The 20,445-nt window shown below is 32.0% G+C and overlaps 1 protein-coding gene across 4 annotated transcripts in view; it reads right to left on the bottom strand.

Annotated features, from left to right (window-relative positions):
* Positions 1-2,885: 2,885 nt before the first annotated feature.
* LOC136041594 (small G protein signaling modulator 2-like) overlaps positions 2,886-20,445 on the bottom strand; it is a 191,634-nt gene continuing 174,074 nt past the window's right edge. For 3 of the 4 annotated variants that reach the window (XM_065726296.1, XM_065726295.1, XM_065726298.1), the window contains 3 exons: positions 16,155-16,261; positions 14,088-14,255; positions 2,886-7,902 (listed from right to left, as the gene is read on the bottom strand). In XM_065726296.1, coding sequence (XP_065582368.1) covers positions 7,814-7,902; positions 14,088-14,255; positions 16,155-16,261 — 364 coding nt within the window. In that variant the 3' untranslated portion in view covers positions 2,886-7,813. The remainder of the gene's footprint in view (positions 7,903-14,087; positions 14,256-16,154; positions 16,262-20,445) is intronic. The other variant, XM_065726297.1, reaches the window with a different exon arrangement.

Raw genomic sequence — 20,445 nt, 5'->3', positions numbered from 1 at the left:
AGGGATAGATGGTATCCTAACCTAGATAATTCTGGTGTAGGGAAGAAAATAGTAATGGCTACAAACTTTTGCAATTTTGTAGGTATAACAACCTAGTTGTAACCAATACGGTGTTTGGTCATAAAATGGCCCATAAGATGACATGGTATTCCCATAATGGTAAGACAGCAAACCTTATTTATTTATTTATTGTAAACCGAAGACTAGCAGGATCAATACAAGATACTAGGGTATATAGCAGTACTATTATTGATATTAAAAGTAAAGGTCGCCATCTAGTGGTGTCTAAGGTTAATTTAAAGCTAAAATTTCGAATGGGTAACTACCTCCTGGGAAGTTATGATGCTGGTAGACTCCAGGATGAAAATTTGAGAGCAACTTTCCAGGAACAGCTGAATACTAAACTTGAGAGTTTAAAATTTGACAATGTGGAAGATGGTTGGAATAATTTTAGATAAAGAATTTGTGAAGCTGCTGATGGTGTCTTAAGGAAGAAAGTTGGGACTGCAAATAGGAATATTAGTGAAAAAGCTATATGTTTAATAGAGAGGAGGAGGTATTTGCACAAGAATTATCTGAATGATATATCATATGAAAACAAAAGGAATGTAAAGAAAGTGGAAAATGCATTAAAATATGAACTAACGAGGTGTGAAGTGGAGGCTGTGGATAAAATTACCGAGGATCTGGAAGATACAGCTAGACAGCATAGTATTAAAATATCATACTGGCATGTTAATAAATTGAGAGGGAGTAGTCATTCCAGACTAGTCCCAGTTAAAGATAAGAATGGGGCTACAGTTAGTGATAAAGAAAGAGCTAAAGAGAGATGGGTGAAACATTTTGAGAAGGTGCTAAACCGAGACACAGATGCAGGAAAAGATATAGATGAAAATGAAAATATTGTTATACCTTGGATGTGAAGGAAGATTTATTTTGTGAGGAAGAATTAGAGACAGTACTAAAAGGATTAAAAAATAATAAGGGTCCAGGTGCTGATAGTGTGATAAATGATTTTCTTAAAAACGGTGGCTCTGAGGTTAGAAATAAGCTACTGAAGAATATGAATATGATTTTTGAAAAAGAGGAAATACCAAATGATTTTGGGAAACCTTAATTAAACAACTGTATAAGAAAGAGGATAAGAGTGAGTGTCGTAATTATCGAGGCATTAGTTTGGTCTTTGTAGGTATCAAATTACTTAGCAAGATGACACTTTTTAGACTGAGAGATGCTGTAGACAAAGATTAGAACAGTGTGGTTTTAGATAAGTTAGAGCATGTTTTGACAAAATTTTCACACTAAGGTCAATAATTGAGAAGTGCCTTCGATAACAAACATCTTTTGTACTCAGTTTTATAGACTATGAGCAAGCGTTCGATTCTGTTGATAGAAGAACTTTAGCAAAGGTCTTATCTTTATATGGTATACGAGACAAATACATTAAAATTTTGTGTTAAATCAGGAAATAAACAGGGTTGTGCTCTGTCCCCCTTTATATGGATCATTTTGATGGACTTCGTCTTAAGGAGCACAAGAAAGGGGATTGGAGACCACGGAATCAAATGGGGAGGAAAAACTCTCCTGGACTTAGATTATGTTGATGATTTAGGTGTCTTCGATAAAAGTGTAAGCAAAATGAATAAATTTTTAGAGGTTTTGCGAGTTCAGGGTGCTAGAATAGGTTGGAAATATATGTTACAATGACTAAGTCACTAAGGCTAGGAATAAGTGAAGACAATAGGTGACGTTGGGTAACGAAAAGACTGATCAGGTGGGCAGTTTCACTTACCTTGGTAGTACTATTAGTAAAGTCAGTGTGAGCAGCGAAGAAGTTAAAAGTAGAATAGCCAAGGGTCAAGTGTTTTTTTTTACACTTAAAAAGAGTTTGGAAGAATAGGGAGATAAGTCTGCAAACCAAGATTAGAATATTTGAAGCTACAGTGATGATAGTGGTCAAATATGGTTCTGAAGCATGGGCGCTCCGAAAAAGCGAATGAAAATTTGCTAGATGTTTTCCAGAGAAATTGCCTACGGATTGTACTGGGTACCCGGCTGACCGACCGTATTTCAAACAGTAGGCTGTACGAAAAATGTGGTTCAATGCGACTTTCTAGGGCTATAATGAAAGAAAGGTTGAGATGGCTAGGCCACGTTCTGCGGATGAAGGATGACAGATTGTCGAATATTGTCCTTTTTGGCCATCCGTCTTGGGCTAAACGGAAAGCGTTTCATCCTCGTTTGGGGTGGAAGGATGTCATAAATAAAGATTTAAAGGAAATGGTAACTTCCTGGGAGGGTGTAAAGAGGGAGGCCTTGAATAGATTGGGCTGGAGGAGGAGTGTGCGTAGCTATGTTTGCCTCAGGCGGCTCGGTCCTGCGGTGAGTTATTAGTAGTAGTAGTAGCAGTAGTAGTAGTAAATGTATCCCCAGGAAACTAGACTAGTAGTTACTTGATCTGAAGTAATTATAAATACTTAAATTGTCAGCTCCAAGGTAATCCTTCTAAGGCATCAAGTTTCATACCTTTAACTAATATTGCACATATTTTTCTTTCAAAGAGATTCTATGTTTAGTCATTTTGTATACTTTTCTAGTCATATTCTACAACAATTAAAATCTTTATTGGTCTTTTTTCCTCACCCCTTTCTTTGTTTCCAGATTATCAACCCTTCCAGGATACTATTTCCTTTTCTGTTATTTCCTTTATTTATTTCTATTTCTTTTATTTTTGTTTTCTTTTATTTCATTTCTTTCATCATCTTGTCTCTCATTTTCTTTAGTATTAGTCTTTAATGAGCCGAACACGGACTGTCAAACCTAAGATTAAGTTCATTTATATTTGGCGTTTCCCCTACTTTAGAAAAATATAAAAAGTTAAAAACTTCAAGGAACAATATATTTTCGAATACCATGCTTGATATACAATAAAGGACACAAGAATTTAATACTAAAATATATTCTTTTAGAATTTAACTATCATAGTCCATAGTTTCTTTTAATACACATAATCTATAATATATTTTGGACTACAAAAATGAACTCTTCGAAACATATAAAAATAAACAGATCAATTCTTCTACACTTGTAACTTAGCGAATAAAATTTGTTTAGCAATGTAAATATATTATATAACCCTACTGGCTAATATTACGTTATAAAAAAAGGAGAAAAGATAAACGAGAACAATTTCAGTCAATAAAACTCAGAAAATAGCGCGAATATTTGGCCTTGATATACATTTAGAGACTGTTCTGCCTTTCTACTGTCTGCCCTACCAAAACTTAATATATTCATTCCGATCTTTTAAATGTGCATTTGGCTGTACCTTCTTAATTATTTTCATTTCATACTTAATTACTATTTTTGTGCTACTACTAACATTTTCATTCCTACTTTATATGTTTGGTCCCATTTTGCATTGACAGTGCCTTCGTTTGTCAGTTTAACGCGTTTAATTGTTTTACAGCTTCTTTGAAGTTATTCTTTTTTTAGTTTTTTTATAGCCCTTTTTATAGCTTTTAATAGGCTTTTTTAAAATAAATTTTATCTTGTCTAAATTGCTTCAAGCTTGTAGCCATTTGGCTGCAGCTTCTCCATGTTTTTCTTTCCATCCACTGACTACTATTTACAACAGCTTACCATGACATCTGAGCATCAGAAGTGCTAGTAACTACTCAAAACATACAAAGAAATAACAGGCTAGTTTTCAGTTTGTCGGAATCGATACTGGTTTTTATTTTATATGTACATTTTTTTCTGGTGAGCTAAATAAATTTTGAATAAAAACTACCATAAACACTAAACTCACATGGTAAGCTATGAAGCCAATTACTATGATAATCAGATTTCCTAAAGTCTTAGACAAGAACAGCCCCTCAGACCAAACAGAAAAAAATTAATTTATATTAAAGACATAAAAAGAAACAAATAAATTATATTTCATTTCGTTTCATGTTTTTATTTCATTTGTATTTTTCTCTGTTTGCCTTGAGAAGAACTGAGCAAAGGTCTCAGCCAAAATATCTTTGCAACTTTTTTTTCCGTTGACTGAAATTGTTTCTTGTTCGTTTGTTTCTATTTTTAGTACGTTATTTAGCCATATTCTGTTCTCTTAAAGGCTGTTGCTTACTAGGGTCAACTACTAGGTTGGGTTACTAGATTGGATTACCTAGTAGGGTTACTAGGGTCAATTTCAATACTGACTGACAAGTTGATCACTCGGTAGTCCTCGTACTAGTTTTAAAGATGACAAAGAGTTTTTAGTCAATAATTTATGTCGCAATAAAGAATGCAAATAGTATATTTTCTAATATATATGCCAAATTTTTTTTTGGACAAACAAAACACAAATAAAAAGACTTTGCATGTGGTCTTAAGTGTTTATAATTTATTGTATTTTTTCTCGTTTTGTGCATTGAATTTTATTTGGACGTGTAGTTTTAAGAAGCCAGACAGAACTTTTCGTTTTCTCGTTTTGTGTCCTTGCAAATTTTAATATTAAAAACTGAGTGACTTAAATTTTTGTTTAGTATAATCCGTACTTAATTTTACCATCTACATTTATTGTAAATAAATATTCTACTAAGGAGAGAATAATCACATTTTTTCGTTTATTAGATTTTTTAAAATATAGACTCAACCCAAATGGTAAAATTAACTTTTTTTATATGTACTAAATAGATATTAACAACCATGTAATACAAATCACTGTGTTGTCATCGAAAACTTTCTGAAGAGCTGTTGTTGCAGAGAATATATGCTTGGCTGTTATTAAAAATTATTCCTTTTTTGTATAAGAAAAAGAGCTTTCTTGGCAAGTTTCGTTTTCCCAATAAAATTCCGACATGGATTTCATAAAAAAACGTGTAACAAGAAGATGCCGCGAATGGAAATTTTTTCTGAGGACAAGCTTTGGAATATTATTTTAGGCTGAGCTAAAGCTTGAATAAAAGGCTTTTTAGTCATAAAAGCATAAAATTTTGTATCTAAATTTTATACAATTTTCAACTTTTAAAATGCACCTAATTCCTATAGTCATGTACCGTACATAATTCTTCGTAACGGGTACAAGATGAAACTACTATTTTTGAATATTTCGAAACTCTTTAATGGGATCAGAAAAAGAGAATACAGAACCATTTGTGAGTAGCGATTTGGCATGAGAGTTTCTTAAAAAGTCCATGAGAGTCAAAAAGAGTCTATGAGAGGATCTTCTGAAACTCCAAGACGGTGACTAGAATTTACTCAGGTAACACCCAATTTACAACATTTCTTCCATGCATGTTGCCAGTGATATCAAGTCGAAGATGCTGGATTCTTGACAACAACTTGCAAACAAAACAAATGTCGAGATAGCTTCCTAAAAGTAAGAAGTCTGAAACTTCTTTCCAACTGTTCCCCCAAGACTTAAAACGGTCTAATTATGACTTGCCAGTCCTCAGCTAATCCGTGGATGCTGTGTTTTTCTTGATGCCGAAAAATCAAGCAAGTGTTCAATGTCATTTAAGTGGATTTTTGTGCTATCAGCAATAAGGGAGGCAAGCCGTTACCTTTTCGGATTCTTCTTCGTCTATCAAAATTATCCAGCCCTCCTCGTGTTATTTCTCGGTATTATTTCCTGAAATATGTATTTCTTCTTGTCAGGTCTTGAGAATCATCTTCTATTATTGCTGTTTATTTTTAACAAACTGTTAAAGATAAGTGTTAAAGCTGTTTAAAGATGAACTAAAATAATTTTTGGTCCCAGCTTCATTTTTAACAATGATGAAAAAGTCGCGGAACTTCGTTTTTTAAACATTCTTGTTCCAGCTTACTTTCCTTAAAAAGATCACTTATTAGGGTAAAAACCCGATAGGGTAGAAACCCGGGTTTCCCAGAGAAACCCGGTTGAGATACCAATTGCTAATGACTGGAGCTTCCTAAGAAAGCAAACTGAGTAGCAGTATTTACGTATATTTGGTCTGTTATATGAGGATGTGCTCAAACTGATCAGATATATCCATCTTGTTGTTGAAACCTAGATGTAACAACCCATTTGAAAACTCTGTTTTTCATCAATCTGGGTTCTCCTTCCAGACAAATACTACGACTTCCCATAACTTCGTGGCTTCAGACTTTCTCTTGGTGCGAATAGGAGAGGTCCAAAAGAGGGTTACTAGTAGAGATTATAGCAAAGGCTTAGGCAAACTCCTGGTTATAGTTGCAGTAGTAGTAGTACTCATTGCAGTAAAATTTATTTAATTAAAGCAATATGAGAATTTTTTCACGAAAATCTATGCCGTTCTTTTCTTTGTGACTAAGTTTTCGCTTCAGAAAGGTATAAGTATATATTCACCCGCCCCAAAGAGCTTCCTGAAGATCGTCAAAGATGTCTCAAATCATGTTTATTGAATTTTTTCTTCTTTTTGTTGGTTTTGTTGCTACTTTTAGTTAGTATTGCCATTATCATGGAATTTTTACCTGCCTTACCCCCTAATGCTTGTCACCTTATTTCTTTTCCAGGATTTTTATTGCTAGTTCATGGATTTCAAATATTATTTACACTGTTTTTCTTCGCTTTTTCTTCATTCCTTTAGGGTGTGGATGTGATAATTTAATTCAATTTTCAATTGTCTTTCTTAATGTCTTGTAGTAGCAGTGGCAGTAATAGTTGTAGTACTCATTGCAGTAAAATATATTCAATGAAAAATAATTTGAGAATTTTTTTGAGAAAATTCTAGACCGCCCTTTTTTTGTAACTAAGTTTTCATTACAGAAAAAGTATAAATGTACTATTGATACTTATATACACCATTATATATACATATATATACCTTATACCGTTATATAGTATAAAATATAGAAAAAGTATATATATATTCGCTCAACCCAAGGATCTTGCTGAAGATTGTCAAAGATGCTTCAAATCATGTTTATCGAATTTTTTCATCTCTCTGTTGTTTTTGTTTATATATTTGGCTAGTATTGCCAATATCATGGAATTAGCCCTGCCTTATACCCCGTGGCATGTCACCCGCTTGTTATTTGTAGCCTTTTTATAGCTAGTTGACGCTTTTTATATATTATTTGGTAGAGTACTATTGTGTTCCTTCTTTTTTCTTTCTTCCTGTGTGGATGTGGTCTTTCAATTGTATTTTCAATTATCTTCCGCCTATCGCAGTAACTGATAAGCATTATAAGGTAGGCTAAATACGTTAAGCTTATATCATTTTTTAATAAATTGCTTGTTTTTTTATTTACGCCATCTAAAAAGATAAAGTTGCACATCCTCGTGGTTAAATGGAAATCAACTGAAACTAATATCTGACATCTATTATTTGTAAAAAAGGAAATAGATGACTCGCAGAACAGATACCTAAAATGATTTTGACGGCGTTAAGCTTATCTTTACAAAATTATTCGTCTAGCCCTGGCGGATGTAGTTTTTACAAGGTAACTAAAAATCTCATCTGGGCACGTCTTAGCTGAAACACGTATGGACAACTAAGCTAACAACAACATTTATCACGTTTACTCTAAATAATAGCTTATTTAAATATACGTGAAGGTGTGCCACTTTTCACTATTACTCTCCCTTTTATTTCTTTACATACAATTTAATACTTTTTCTTAAATAATTGAATTCTTTGCTTGCATGTAAGGTCACTCATCCTGCATTTTCTGTTTTCGTATGCTGGATTTTTTCCGTGATTCTCGTGATTCTTCCATGAATCGAATCATCCACGACTCTTTTTAACAAAATATATCAGCTTCCCTTGCCATATAGAAAAATACTCTTAAACACCTTGTGTCAGCTTAATCGTAAGTTGTTTTATTTTTCCATCACAACTTTTTGAATACTTTGGACAACCTGTCGACTCTTCATTAACACTTGGACAGCATTATGTTTCTCTGCCATTTCTAAAAGATAAAATATTTTCAAACCAATTGAAAAGTCACATTGTATTCTAATGGTATAGATTTACCACCAACGTAGATATCAAACAATAAAGAAAGTTATTGCAACACGCAAACAGGTAAACAGCCATTGGACATCTGACAGAGAAAAAGAGAGTTTATTCTAAAATATTATTGCGACTAAACAAAACTAATCCGCTTTTCAATAGATGATGTTATTTGTCTCCAGAAATTATATTTCCTTATCAGTCAAGATTTTTCATTCAGTATGAGTTAACCTGAAAGATTAGTTTTTTTCCTGTAACTATTCGTTTCTATTGGTTCTTGTACATGTTCATAAAATTTCTCTGAGTCACTGTTGTCCCCGTAAGTAGGTTCCATAGACGCATACACAATTGGAATCGACACCTTTTGCCTATTTGTCAAAAAGTGAGCAAAGAAGTCTCTATCCTTAATATCTTTCCAACCTAAGAAAAACTTGGAGGCTTCGTTATTACTTAGATGCTTTGTTTATAACTATCGGAGAGGCCTGTCGGTCAGCAACAGTGGTGTCGTTTGGGGGGGGGATCAGTTTACCCTCCTCCCAATAATTTGAAGAAATAAAATTATTATGTGGCTCATGCCCCTTGACTATCCCGATATGGAGCCCTCTTGTCCCTCCTCCAATAAGAAATTTTAGAACTACACTCCTGGTCAACAAGGATAACAAAAACGCACCGTATTCTCTTTCTTGAGGATTTTATAAAAATTATATAAACCTTGATCTTTAAATTTGAGTTCACCATGATATGGGATACCTGCCCCATAAATTACTGAACTCTTGATGCCAGAACCAAGGTATGATAAGCTTGTTTTGGTGTTACTTGGTTGTTCTACATTTGTTTTTTCATAGGCACATATTCTGGGGGTGATACCTAGCACGGGGATACTATAGGGAATTTATGGTAGGCACGCCACTTCCCTGGGTAGGGAATTTAAAGTGCCGAAACTCTATAGGCAAGTGAGTATTCTCCTGATGAGCCCTTGTGTTGGGTTGTTGCCTCTGATTTATTTGTCTTTTTTCACTGTTTTTAATGTTTGGTAAATAGCGACTTGTACTTACTTACGACACGACTGCCTGTCCATGGATTATTCTTTATGGTTGATTGGGTATGGCTATGCTGTTGGACCCATGTGATTGTATGGATGAGTAGGGTTAATGCATCATTCAAGTACTGATCTATATTAATTACTAATGTAACTAATGTAGGAACTTCCTTTTCTCCTTCTTCCTTCCTTCTTTATTTTTCTTTTTTTATGTGTTTGGTGCTGTTGCATTGGTGATTTCTTTTTTTATTATATATATACCTATGTTATGTATACCTATGTACCTATGTTCCAAAAGGCTCCGTGTATCCAAAGATAACAAGATTATTCAATTTACAGGCTCTTTCCCTGCACTTACATTTTGTATTCTAAGATTTCACAAAATATGTTTCTAATTTGTGGCTGTAAAAGCGCATACAAAAAATAAACTATTGTAATGAAGCATAGTCAAACAGTTCGTTGTAACGAACTGTAGTAAGGAGCGACCCGGCTCAATAGTAACCAAAACTCTAAAAAATGGAATTTTTATGCCAATAGTTATATCAAAAGAATCGCATTTTAATGATGACTCTAAATATATAAGTTTCATCAAGATTAGTCTTACCGGTCAAAAGTTACGAGCCAGAGAATATTGGCCTCATTTTAGAAAATAGGGGGGAATTCCCCCTTAAAAGTCATACGACCTTAATGAAAATCACACAATCAGATTCAGCGTATCAGAGAACCGTATTGTAGAAGTTTCAAGCCCCTATCTACAAAAATGTGGAATTTAGCATTTTTTGCCAGAAGACAAATCACGGATGCGTGTTTATTTGTTTTTTGTTTTTTTTTTCCCCAGGGGTGATCGTATCGATGTATTTATTGACCTATTGACCTATTGACCTTGGCATGTCTTTTGGACTTTGATTGTTGGATTTTGATTTGGATGTTGGTTTGATTTGGATTTATTTTCAATAACTTTTAATGCAACAAAATACAAATATTAGCCTCGGAACTCGGAACGATTTTTTGAAAGTTAGTAAGTGTAAGAGTCGTTGGTTTCTTTGCCAAGATTATTTTATCCCACGGACTTCTGTTAATAGTACATTGTATAATAAAAATTTTGCATGCAAGTTACGTGGTAATGTTAATTGTAAAACAACCAATGTAATTTACCTATTAGAATGTAATAAATGCTGCCTACAATATGTGGGGGAAACAACTAATAATATATATATATAAAAGATTTTCTGGACACAAGACAACAGTTAATAATGAAAAAACTAATAACTATCTAGTTCAACATTGTAATAATGGTACATGTTCCATATCAGATATAACTATCACAATTTTAGAAAATTTAGAGTTAGAAAATTTAAATGAAGAAGAGAAGAATAATAGACTACGTAAACAGGAGGATTTCTGGATCCATACTCTTGGTACAGCTTATCCTTTTGGGCTAAATGATCGTGTAGCAAAATATGGTGACATGTCTCAGGTTGTTATTAAATGTATTGATGGTTTTATGGACAATCCTTCTGTTACTTGTCCTACTAAACGTAAAAAACGATCGAGAGGACATAGGAAAAATAATAGAAAAAATGAATTAGATTTACGTATGCTTTCTATAGATCTATGCCAGCTACTTGAATCTAGGGGTATGATTTCTGTAATAAAATGTCTAAATAATTTATCCAAGAGGAATTTGATCAAACTTTTCTGGATTGTTAAGAATAACACAGCTCTTGAATATCATTTTAAAGTAATATGTGATACAATTTGCATTCTAACTAAAACGAAATTTATTTCAAAAAAGAAAAAGTTTGATAAGATTGGTAATAAGGATAACAGATTATATTTACCTATTAATTTTACTTGTAAGCAGATTGAAGATATTAATTTACCGGAAATTTTAAATCAGCGGGATGTGAAACAGGCCCTTCCTAGTAATTTGAATTATAATGATAGTCCAGTTTTAACTTATAAATTTTCAAAAACTATTGGGCAAATTATTTTTAATTATAATTTAATACTCAAAAGATTAGATAGTGATATAAATTGGAGACCGGTTTGTAACTGTAAGCAACTTGGCTCATTTGTAAATCCTACTTACAAGCATGTTATAACAGGGGACTTGTCAATAATAAAGCATGATGATCTTCAAATTATAATGAATAAAGGTGCTAATTTCCGTCTTTCTCGTCATCTGAAACCATCGAGTGTTCTTGATGGCTTGGAAAATGGTTTTGATTTATTTTTTGATAAGTGGTGTAAGAAAGAGAATAAAAATAAACAGAGTTTTCAAAGTTGGAAGAATTTAATTATTAGTAGAATACGAAATAAAATATATTCTAACTTAGAAAATAGTAACACTAAATCATTATTTTATAATGCTAAGATTAAACAAGCAATTGCTAATCTACAGAATGAATTTGTAATTGTGCCAGTGGATAAAGCTAATAATAATTTTGCCATAATTTGTCAGAAGCTGTATTGTGATATCTTCAAAAGGGAGTTATGCACAACTAATGTTTACGAAAAGGTAAATTTAGAGGATGAGAATTTAATTGAAAAGACTGAAGAAATACTTTTTAAAAATTTTAATATTAAATTAAATGACAATGATAAAAAGTTCCCTTTCATATATTGGACTGTAAAATTTCATAAGAATCCCCCTAAACCACGGTTTATTGCTGGAGCAGCTAAATGTCCAACCCGCATTGCTGCTACTGACCTCTCTTTAATGTTAAAGGAAATTATAAATAAACTTAAAACCTATTGTTCTGGTATTAAAACATTTTCGAATTTTAATCCATATTGGAGTGTTAATAATTCACTGCAGGTGATAGATTCTTTAACAATGGTTTCAGCTAAAAGAATTGAGTCTTTCCATTTTGCGACAATGTATACTAATTTATCACTTAATGTAGTGTTAGATAATTTAAAAACTGTTATCAAGAAATCTTTCCTCTTATCTAGTAAAAGGTTCTTAAAAATAGACACTTATAATAAAAAAGCTATATGGACAAATTGCTTTAAGACTACAGTTAACTTGAGATGTTACAGCTTGGATATGATTTTTGAGTTATTAGAATTTGGTTTATACAATACTTATATAAGATTTGGTGGTGATTTGTACAAGCAAATCGTGGGAATTCCCATGGGGGGGGGGGATGCCAGCCCATTTATACCTGACTTGTTTTTAAGTCAACTAGAATATAAATATATGATGGATAAGAATAATCCAAATAATTTAAAACATGTTTTGTCAAATAATAAAAGATATTTGGATGATATTTTGGTCTTAAATTGTAAGGATTTCATTGATATTTCTAAAAATATATATCCATCAGAGCTTACTCTTGAATCTAGTCATGGCGCTGGTCATGAAGATCATTTCTTAGATTTAAATATTAATATTTCTGATAATAATAAATTAAGTTTTAAAATGTATAATAAAACGGATGATTTTGATTTTTAAGTGATTAGTTTCCCATTCCCTGTAAGTAATATACACTCAAATATCAAATATTCGGCGTTTTTCTCACAGTTACTTCGTTATTCAAGGATTTGTAGTAATTATATTGATTTTAAAAATAGATGTAAAATCTTAAGCCAAAAATTGATATTAAGAGGTTTTTCTGCAAATAAATTAACTTGGCAATCTAAAAATTTAGTTTTCATTATAACGAACTTTTAAATAAATACCAAAAGAATTACCTGGAAATACTTAAGGAAATTTTCGGCTAATTTCGGAGGTTCGCGAAAAGATGATGCAGCGCCATTTATTTTGAATTGTGTTTCTAATAGAGCAGATTTTTTTAAAAAAATAGCCTCATGGTAAAGATGAATTCTATAATTGTTTAGTTCATTCAGGTTTTTTGCAAAGTGTTAATATTTGTGATTTGGTAAAATTTATCACATTTAGTTTACCTATTGTTGCTAAAAAGAGGAATATATTAATAGGATAAGTTTGTTTTGGTGTTACTTGGTTGTTCTACATTTGCTGTTTTTTTTCATAGGCATGTATTTTGGGGGTGATAGACGCGGGGATGCCATGGATATTCTGTGGTAGGCACAACACTTGACTGGGTAGAGAATTTAAAGTGCCGAAGCCCTATAGGCAAGTGTGTTCTCCTGATGAGCCCTTGTGTTGGGTTGTTGCCTCTGAATTATTTGTCTTTATTGTTTCTATTGTTTGGTAAATGATGACTTATACTTATTGACGACATGAGTGCCTGTCCGTGGATTATTCTTTATGGTTGATTGTGTATGACTATGCTGTTTGACCTATGTGGTTGTATGGATGAGTAGGGTTAAGGCCTCATTCAAGTGCTGGTCTATATTAACCACTAATTTAGGAAAACAGTTTTCCCTTTCTCCTTCTTTCTCCTTTCTTTTTTTTTGTGTTTGTGCCGTTACATTGATGATTTCTCCTTTCATATATATATATATATATATATATATATATATATATATATATATATATATATATATATATATATATATATATATATATATATATATATATATATATATATATATATATATATATATATATCAATAAATGCAAAATAATTGGTAGTGTTCCTCATTTCCATTTTCAATGCTTCAGAATTAAAATATTGGATTGCAACTAAAGTTCTGAACAAAACTTAAATATTCAATCAAATTTTCAAAGACCAGTAGCTTTCTTGAATAAGTAGTGCAAATAATTTTCGTTACAGAATTTTGGGTGGATACAGAGGGGTGTTAATTTTCATACGAGTGGAAATTCTGGGTGACTTTTGAACTTTTGCGTGCTGAAGCCTTTGGTACAATCATAATAGGGTTCTCTGATGATTCGATATGTGGGAGATATATGTTTAGATACAATAAATAAGAGTGGAAATATATGAGTGGAAAAAATTTCAACTCATGTGAAAATTAACACCCCTCTCGATCCACCCGAGATTATGTAGCGAAAATTATTTGTACTACTTATTACGTACTATGTACTACTATATATATATATATATATATATATATATATATATATATATATATATATATATATATATATATATATATATATATATATATATATAAATATATATATAGATAGATGCTGAGGTGTTTCTTACCATTAAAGAATTTTATCAGATCAGTGTAGTCCATATTCTGGGCGATAATTATATGTTTATACAGTTGAAGTAAAGCCAACGCTCCAAAAAGATGGAAGTTTTCAGTTGTCACGGCAGGTGCTGCCCACAAAACTTCCCATATCAGGAAAATATCTTCGTATTTAAACTCTAAAAAAATGTAAATATATATATATATATATATATATATATATATATATATATATATATATATATATATATATATATATATATACATATATACATATATATATATATATATATATATATATATATATATATATATATATATATATATATATATATATATATATATATATATATATATATATATATATACATACATATATATATATATATATATAAATATATATATATATATATATATATATATATATATATATATATATATATATATATATATATATGTATATATACGTCAAGAGTCTGTGTCGAAATTTTGATGCACCACCTGTATATAAAAACTAAAATTATGGCCTAGAATTAAAGATAATTGCTTGAAAAAACTGCTGACATGACAATTAAACCCAAGATTACCGACCATGAGCATTGCTTTATTGTATAAAATATGTCTGTTTAACTGCTACTCTAAACTATTTGATTAACTTAGATTGCAGTGGTAAACAACTGGTAAACAATCCCTTCAAAATAAAATATCAAATGTTACGGAAATATCAAAACCCACCAATTAACACAAAAAGAGGGGATCTCTATGGGTGGGTGGTCCAAGAAATTCCTCATTTGGGTTCCATCTGTCTCTATATTGAGGTTGATCTTTTTATGAATAACTGAATTTTCCGCATTTGAAATCATATTTCATTCTGTTGCTGTGCTAGTTTTTATCTGAACTTTACGTTTTGAGAGTTTGGGTTTCTTTTACTACAGTTTATACCTTCAAATTGTCAAGAACAGAGTTTTTTCAATGTAAAATAAGCTATAACCCCTCCCCTTTAACTATTGTTGTTATTTTTCATTCAAGATTAATATTCGCACAATAATAGTTCGACCATCTCTGAAATTGCACAAACCGCAAATAACTTATCAGAGGGGGGATCTGAAACCTGAAAAATGGGGTTAATACTTAAGATTTTCAGATAGAGTTCTTCGAAATATTTTTTTATTGAGGGGATGGCATTCCCACCCTATTCACGTCGAGTAGTTGTGTATGCAGATAGTTCACATATAAATAAAGTTGTTGCTCTATCAATTAAGATAGTTCCGCAACAAAAAAGGAGCTTCATCCCCTCCCCCAACGCCCATGTTATACAGTTAGTCCAAAAACAGTTTTCAAAGGGCAGGGAGATCCGCGGTAAATCTTCTTCCGGTTTTTTTTCTACATTTATCAGATTGCCCACTAAATCCAGAAGATTTCAACCTTAAATAGTACTTTTTATTTCAAGTCAACAAGTAGAATTTCCGGGGTTTCTGTTAGATCCGCGATCAATGCTTTTCTTCCTGCTGGAAGGAAGAAATAAATTAAAGTCTAGGATTTTGGTTTAAAAGTTTCTTAGCCGAGAATCGACTATGATTGAAGAATTGGCTATCTATGTCCAACTTATTGAAAACTCTAAACTTTACATCCATATAGACAGGACTTGAAACCTCTATAATTGGGTCTCTGATATGTTGAACTTGACGTTGTAAATTGTAACAACTATTAATTCCCTTCTTTTGTACATTTCCTATTTTTCAATTATTTCCCTTCTTCTGGCTTTTCCCCCTTTTTATAGGAATAGCCAAAATTTCTCAGCATCGTTGTTTTCCTTGGATAACGTTAACTTTGGTGGGTTTTACTTATTTGGAATTGCAACAAAATTTGATGCATATATTATTATAGAAAATTCTTTATTTTTATATATTTATTTACTATTATAACGAGTTGCTCGTTACTTAAATTTCCTTGAAACTAACTGTAAATTAAAGTGTTTTCATCAAAGAAACAGTCTCTATTTTTCTTTAGTACAACAGAACTATAAATATGTGTGTTAACTATTTATAAAAACTAGTCAAAAAGCAAAAAATTTTCACCTCGTTTAAAGTCCAGTAAAAACCATCGATAGCAGAAATAAAGCTGCGGATTTTCAGACCCTAAAATAACATCATACAGCTCAGGCTCCAGAATTTGAATCAACATCCTAAAAAAATATATAATAAATCTCAAATATAAAAATGATTTCCTATTTAAGGAAAAAATCTTTGTTGCCACTTTGCAAATACCACCTCTTATGAAAAAAGTGGCCGAAATCCAATTTTTGCACGTATCCAGAAAGAGCAGCTCAAGTGGCTCCAAATTTATGCATGTTTTATATTATATAATATAACATAAATAATTTAATCAATATAACATTATTAATGTTATAATTATTACATTATAAGTATTATTATATAATGTAATATTTTATATTAACATTAAAATCTACTGCATTAATGATTGAAAAATAATTAGATCTTAACAGCTAAGTTGAATATTCAAGGCATTTATGCATTTTGTTAATAGGTAAGTTGAATTAGTTTATTATTCCAAACTGTTGTTAAATAGTTACTTAAGTTGTTAGTTTTTGTGAAGGTATGTTAAACCGTAAACATAAGCATTTTTTCTTAATTAAGCTAATTCAAGAGTTCTAAAACAAAGTCAATTTGGAAAAATATAATTTTTTTTTTCAGTGATAGATGGAAATTTGACAACTGTACATTTCCCGTTTAACTGACCTGTTTGTATACCCCGTTTCTTTCCCCTTCAAAATTATATCAACTGAAATTATGTCAGGCAGACATAGGAACGTTGTGTACACCATTTTTTTTTCTTTAGTAGTGTTTACATTTAAAAACTATTTTTTTGTCATCTGTCTAATAATTTATGGAACAACTAATTTTCTTGGATTATTCCATTTTTTTTTCAGGCAAGGAGGATAACGGTTATTAACCGAATTAAGTTAGCCCTATAATAACTGGAATTTAATAAAATTTAAGAGATTCAAGTAAAGGTAAAGTCACATTAAAAGACGAAACTTATAAATACAAAAGAAAATTTAATATTAGAACTGCAGAAAAGTCATTTTAAAATGAAAAAAAAAACAACGAATTAAGATTTTTATTTATCAGTGAAAGGTTTGATGCTTATCAAAGACAATATGTCTGGGAATTAAATTTTTCCTAATCTTAAGCATATTTACATACCTGACATGCCAGCTTTGGTGAACCAAACCGCTATTGAAACAGGTTCTCAATAAAATCGGGTCTATGGTCAAGACTTGGGGTTCTTGGAATCTACATTCAGGGATAACAGTTTGCTAATTCTGTGACTCAAAGGCATTTAAAGTTGAAATAATATCTCGTTGATTTTAGTACCCCAGGAAATCCTATAAATTAGATTTCAGTTCTGAATCTTTAAATTAGGTTCCAAAGAGTGGGACAAAGCTTGTCAATACACTTTTTCTCCGACAGAGCAGCCAGGGATGCTTTGTATCCCACAATAACGTTATTGACTTGATTCCCCATTGACAATCGACGATAGTTTTGACTACAGTATTGACATCAATACTATTGACAATAGTGTTGACTAGTGTTTTCCTATCAAACAAATTTTACAAGTAATTACCCGAATGGTACCCATCGTGTGTACGATCATGTTATCTACTACATTGATTTTCTTCCACTGGGATATTGGCGTTTGGCATAACCGGCTTTCAATACTCTTAAACGTGTTGCGTACTAAAATTAGAAAGCTGTCGTTCCGACTTCATATCCGCAAAAGCCTGAATAAGGTTCCTAACCTCCGAGTTTTCGGTTTACTTGTGTAAAATGACAAATGAAAGATGACTTAAACTATTAGGGTATGATTTTTTAGTGTTAATACCTCACTGATCAAATAGTTCGTGGTAACGAACTGTAGTAAGGAGCGATCCGGCTCAATAGTAACCAAAACTCTAAAAAATTGAATTTTGATATCAATAGCTACACAAAAAAATCGCATTTTAATGCTGATTTTAAATATATAAGTTTCATCAAGTTTAGTCTTAGCCATCAAAAGTTACGAGCCTGAGAAAATTTGCCTTATTTAGGAAAAGAGGGGGAAACACCCCCTAAAAGTCATAGAATCTTAACGAAAATGACACCATCAGATTCAGCGTATCAAAAAACCCTACTGTAAAAGTTTCAAGGTCCTATCTACAAAAATGTGGAATTTTGCATTTTTTGCCCGAAGACAAATCACGGGTGCGTGTTTATTTATTTATTTTTTTTTGTTTTTTTCCCAGGGGTCATCTTATCGACCAAGTGGTCCTTGGATGTCGCGAGAGGGCTCATTCTAACGGAAATGAAAAGTTCTAGTGCCCTTTTTAAGTGACCAAAAAATTGGAGGGCAAATAGGCCCCCTCCCATGCTCATTTTTTTCCAAAAGTCAACAGATTGAAATTTTAAGAATTTTAAAAAATTTTAAAATTTTAAGCCATTTTGTTCAGCATAGTCGAAAACCATAATAACTATGTCTTTGGGAATGACTTACTCCCCCACAATCCCTGAGGGAGGGGCTGCAAGTTACAAACTTTGACCAGTGTTTACATATAGTAATGGTTATTGGGAAGTGTACAGACGTTTTCATGGGGATTTTTTGGTTTGGGGGGTGGGGTTGATGGGAGAGGGCTTTGTGGGAGGATCTTTCCTTTGAGGAATATGTCACGGGGGAAGAAAAATTCAATGAAAAGGGCGCAGGATTTTCTAGCAATACTATAAAAAAAACAATGAAAAAATAAACATGAAAACGTTTTTTCAAATGAAAGTAAGGAATAGCATTGAAATTTAAAACGAACAGAGATTATTACGCATATGAGGGGTTCTAAAAATACTTTAGCATAAAGAGCGAGGTATTTAGGAGGAGATAGATACCTCGCTCTTGATGCTAAAATATTTTTAGTGATTTCAACTATTTATTCTACGGCCTTTTTGATTCAGGGGTCATTCTTAAAGAATTGGGACAAAACTTACGATTTAGTGTAAAGAGCGAGGTATTAACGAGGGTACAAACCCCCTCGTACACATAATACAAATATAAGAATATAAAAGTTTGTTACGTAAGTTAATTCTTAAGTTACGTATATTTTTTACTAATAAAAACGTTCGTTGAATATTAAAAGTTCTAGTAGCCTTTTTAAGTAACCGAAAAATTGGAGGGCAGCTAGGCCTCCTTCCCCACCCCTTATTTCTCAAAATCGTCTGATCAAAACTAAGAGAAAGCCATTTAGCCAAAAAAAAATTAATATACTAATTTCATTTCAATAATTTATGTGCGGAGAGCCAAAATCAAACATGCATTAATTCAAAAACGTTCAGAAATTAAATAAAAAAAAACTAGTTTTTTTAACTGAAAGTAAGGAGCGACATTAAAACTTAAAACGAACAGAAATTACTCCGTATATGAAATGGGTTGTCCCCTCCGCAGTCCCACGCTCTTTACGCTAAAGTTTTTAATTGTTTTAAAAAGTAGAATTGTGGCAAAGAGTCAAACTTTAGCGTAAAGAGCGAGGGACTGCGGAGGGGACAACCCATTTCATATACGGAGTAATTTCTGTTCGTTTTAAGTTTTAATGTCGCTCCTTACTTTCAGTTAAAAAAACTAGTTTTTTTTATTTAATATTGAACAAAGGGTCGAAGTAATCTATTAGTTGAGGTACAGAAGAAACGTTTCGATGAAACGATTGACGGAAGATCATTGCAACTACCTTGAGTTCCAGCAAAGTGACTTTTTTCGAAAAGAAGAGCAATACTTCTCTCGATTTTCAGTTGAAAACTCGATGAAAATACAAACGATATTAATGACTTCGAGAAGACTCTCCAATAATCTTAAGAATCTCTGGAGGGTTTATAATATAGCTTACTAGAAGACTCTTCCAATTATCAACAAACGTAACATGAAACAAGATTTGCTGCTGATCTCTGGCATATTTTTGACGAAATTGAATATATAGGACCCCATTCATTCCTCCTTTACTTAAAATCATTTGATTTTAATTTCTTAGAGCCCAGACTATCTAAGCATCGTTTCTCCAGAGAAAAAAAATCTTAAATAATACTACATTCACACGTAATACATGCAATTTATAGAGTTGCATATATATTTTACATAGTATTCAAGCGATTAATACGGGAAAGACCACTAAGGCTCCACCACAGGAGAGTTCAGGCTGCAGAGGCAACGCATCCAAAACCAGCATATAGGCTAAAATTGGTGAGTCATATAGGCTTAAAGACGATAATTTCTATGTTACACAAAACAATACCCAAAACCCTACTAGTTTTACTTTTCTAACAGTACCTTTTATCT

The sequence above is a fragment of the Artemia franciscana genome, unplaced genomic scaffold, assembly GCF_032884065.1.
Source record: "Artemia franciscana unplaced genomic scaffold, ASM3288406v1 PGA_scaffold_30, whole genome shotgun sequence".
NCBI lineage: Eukaryota > Metazoa > Arthropoda > Branchiopoda > Anostraca > Artemiidae > Artemia > Artemia franciscana.
This window is presented reverse-complemented; position numbering and strand designations above follow the sequence as displayed.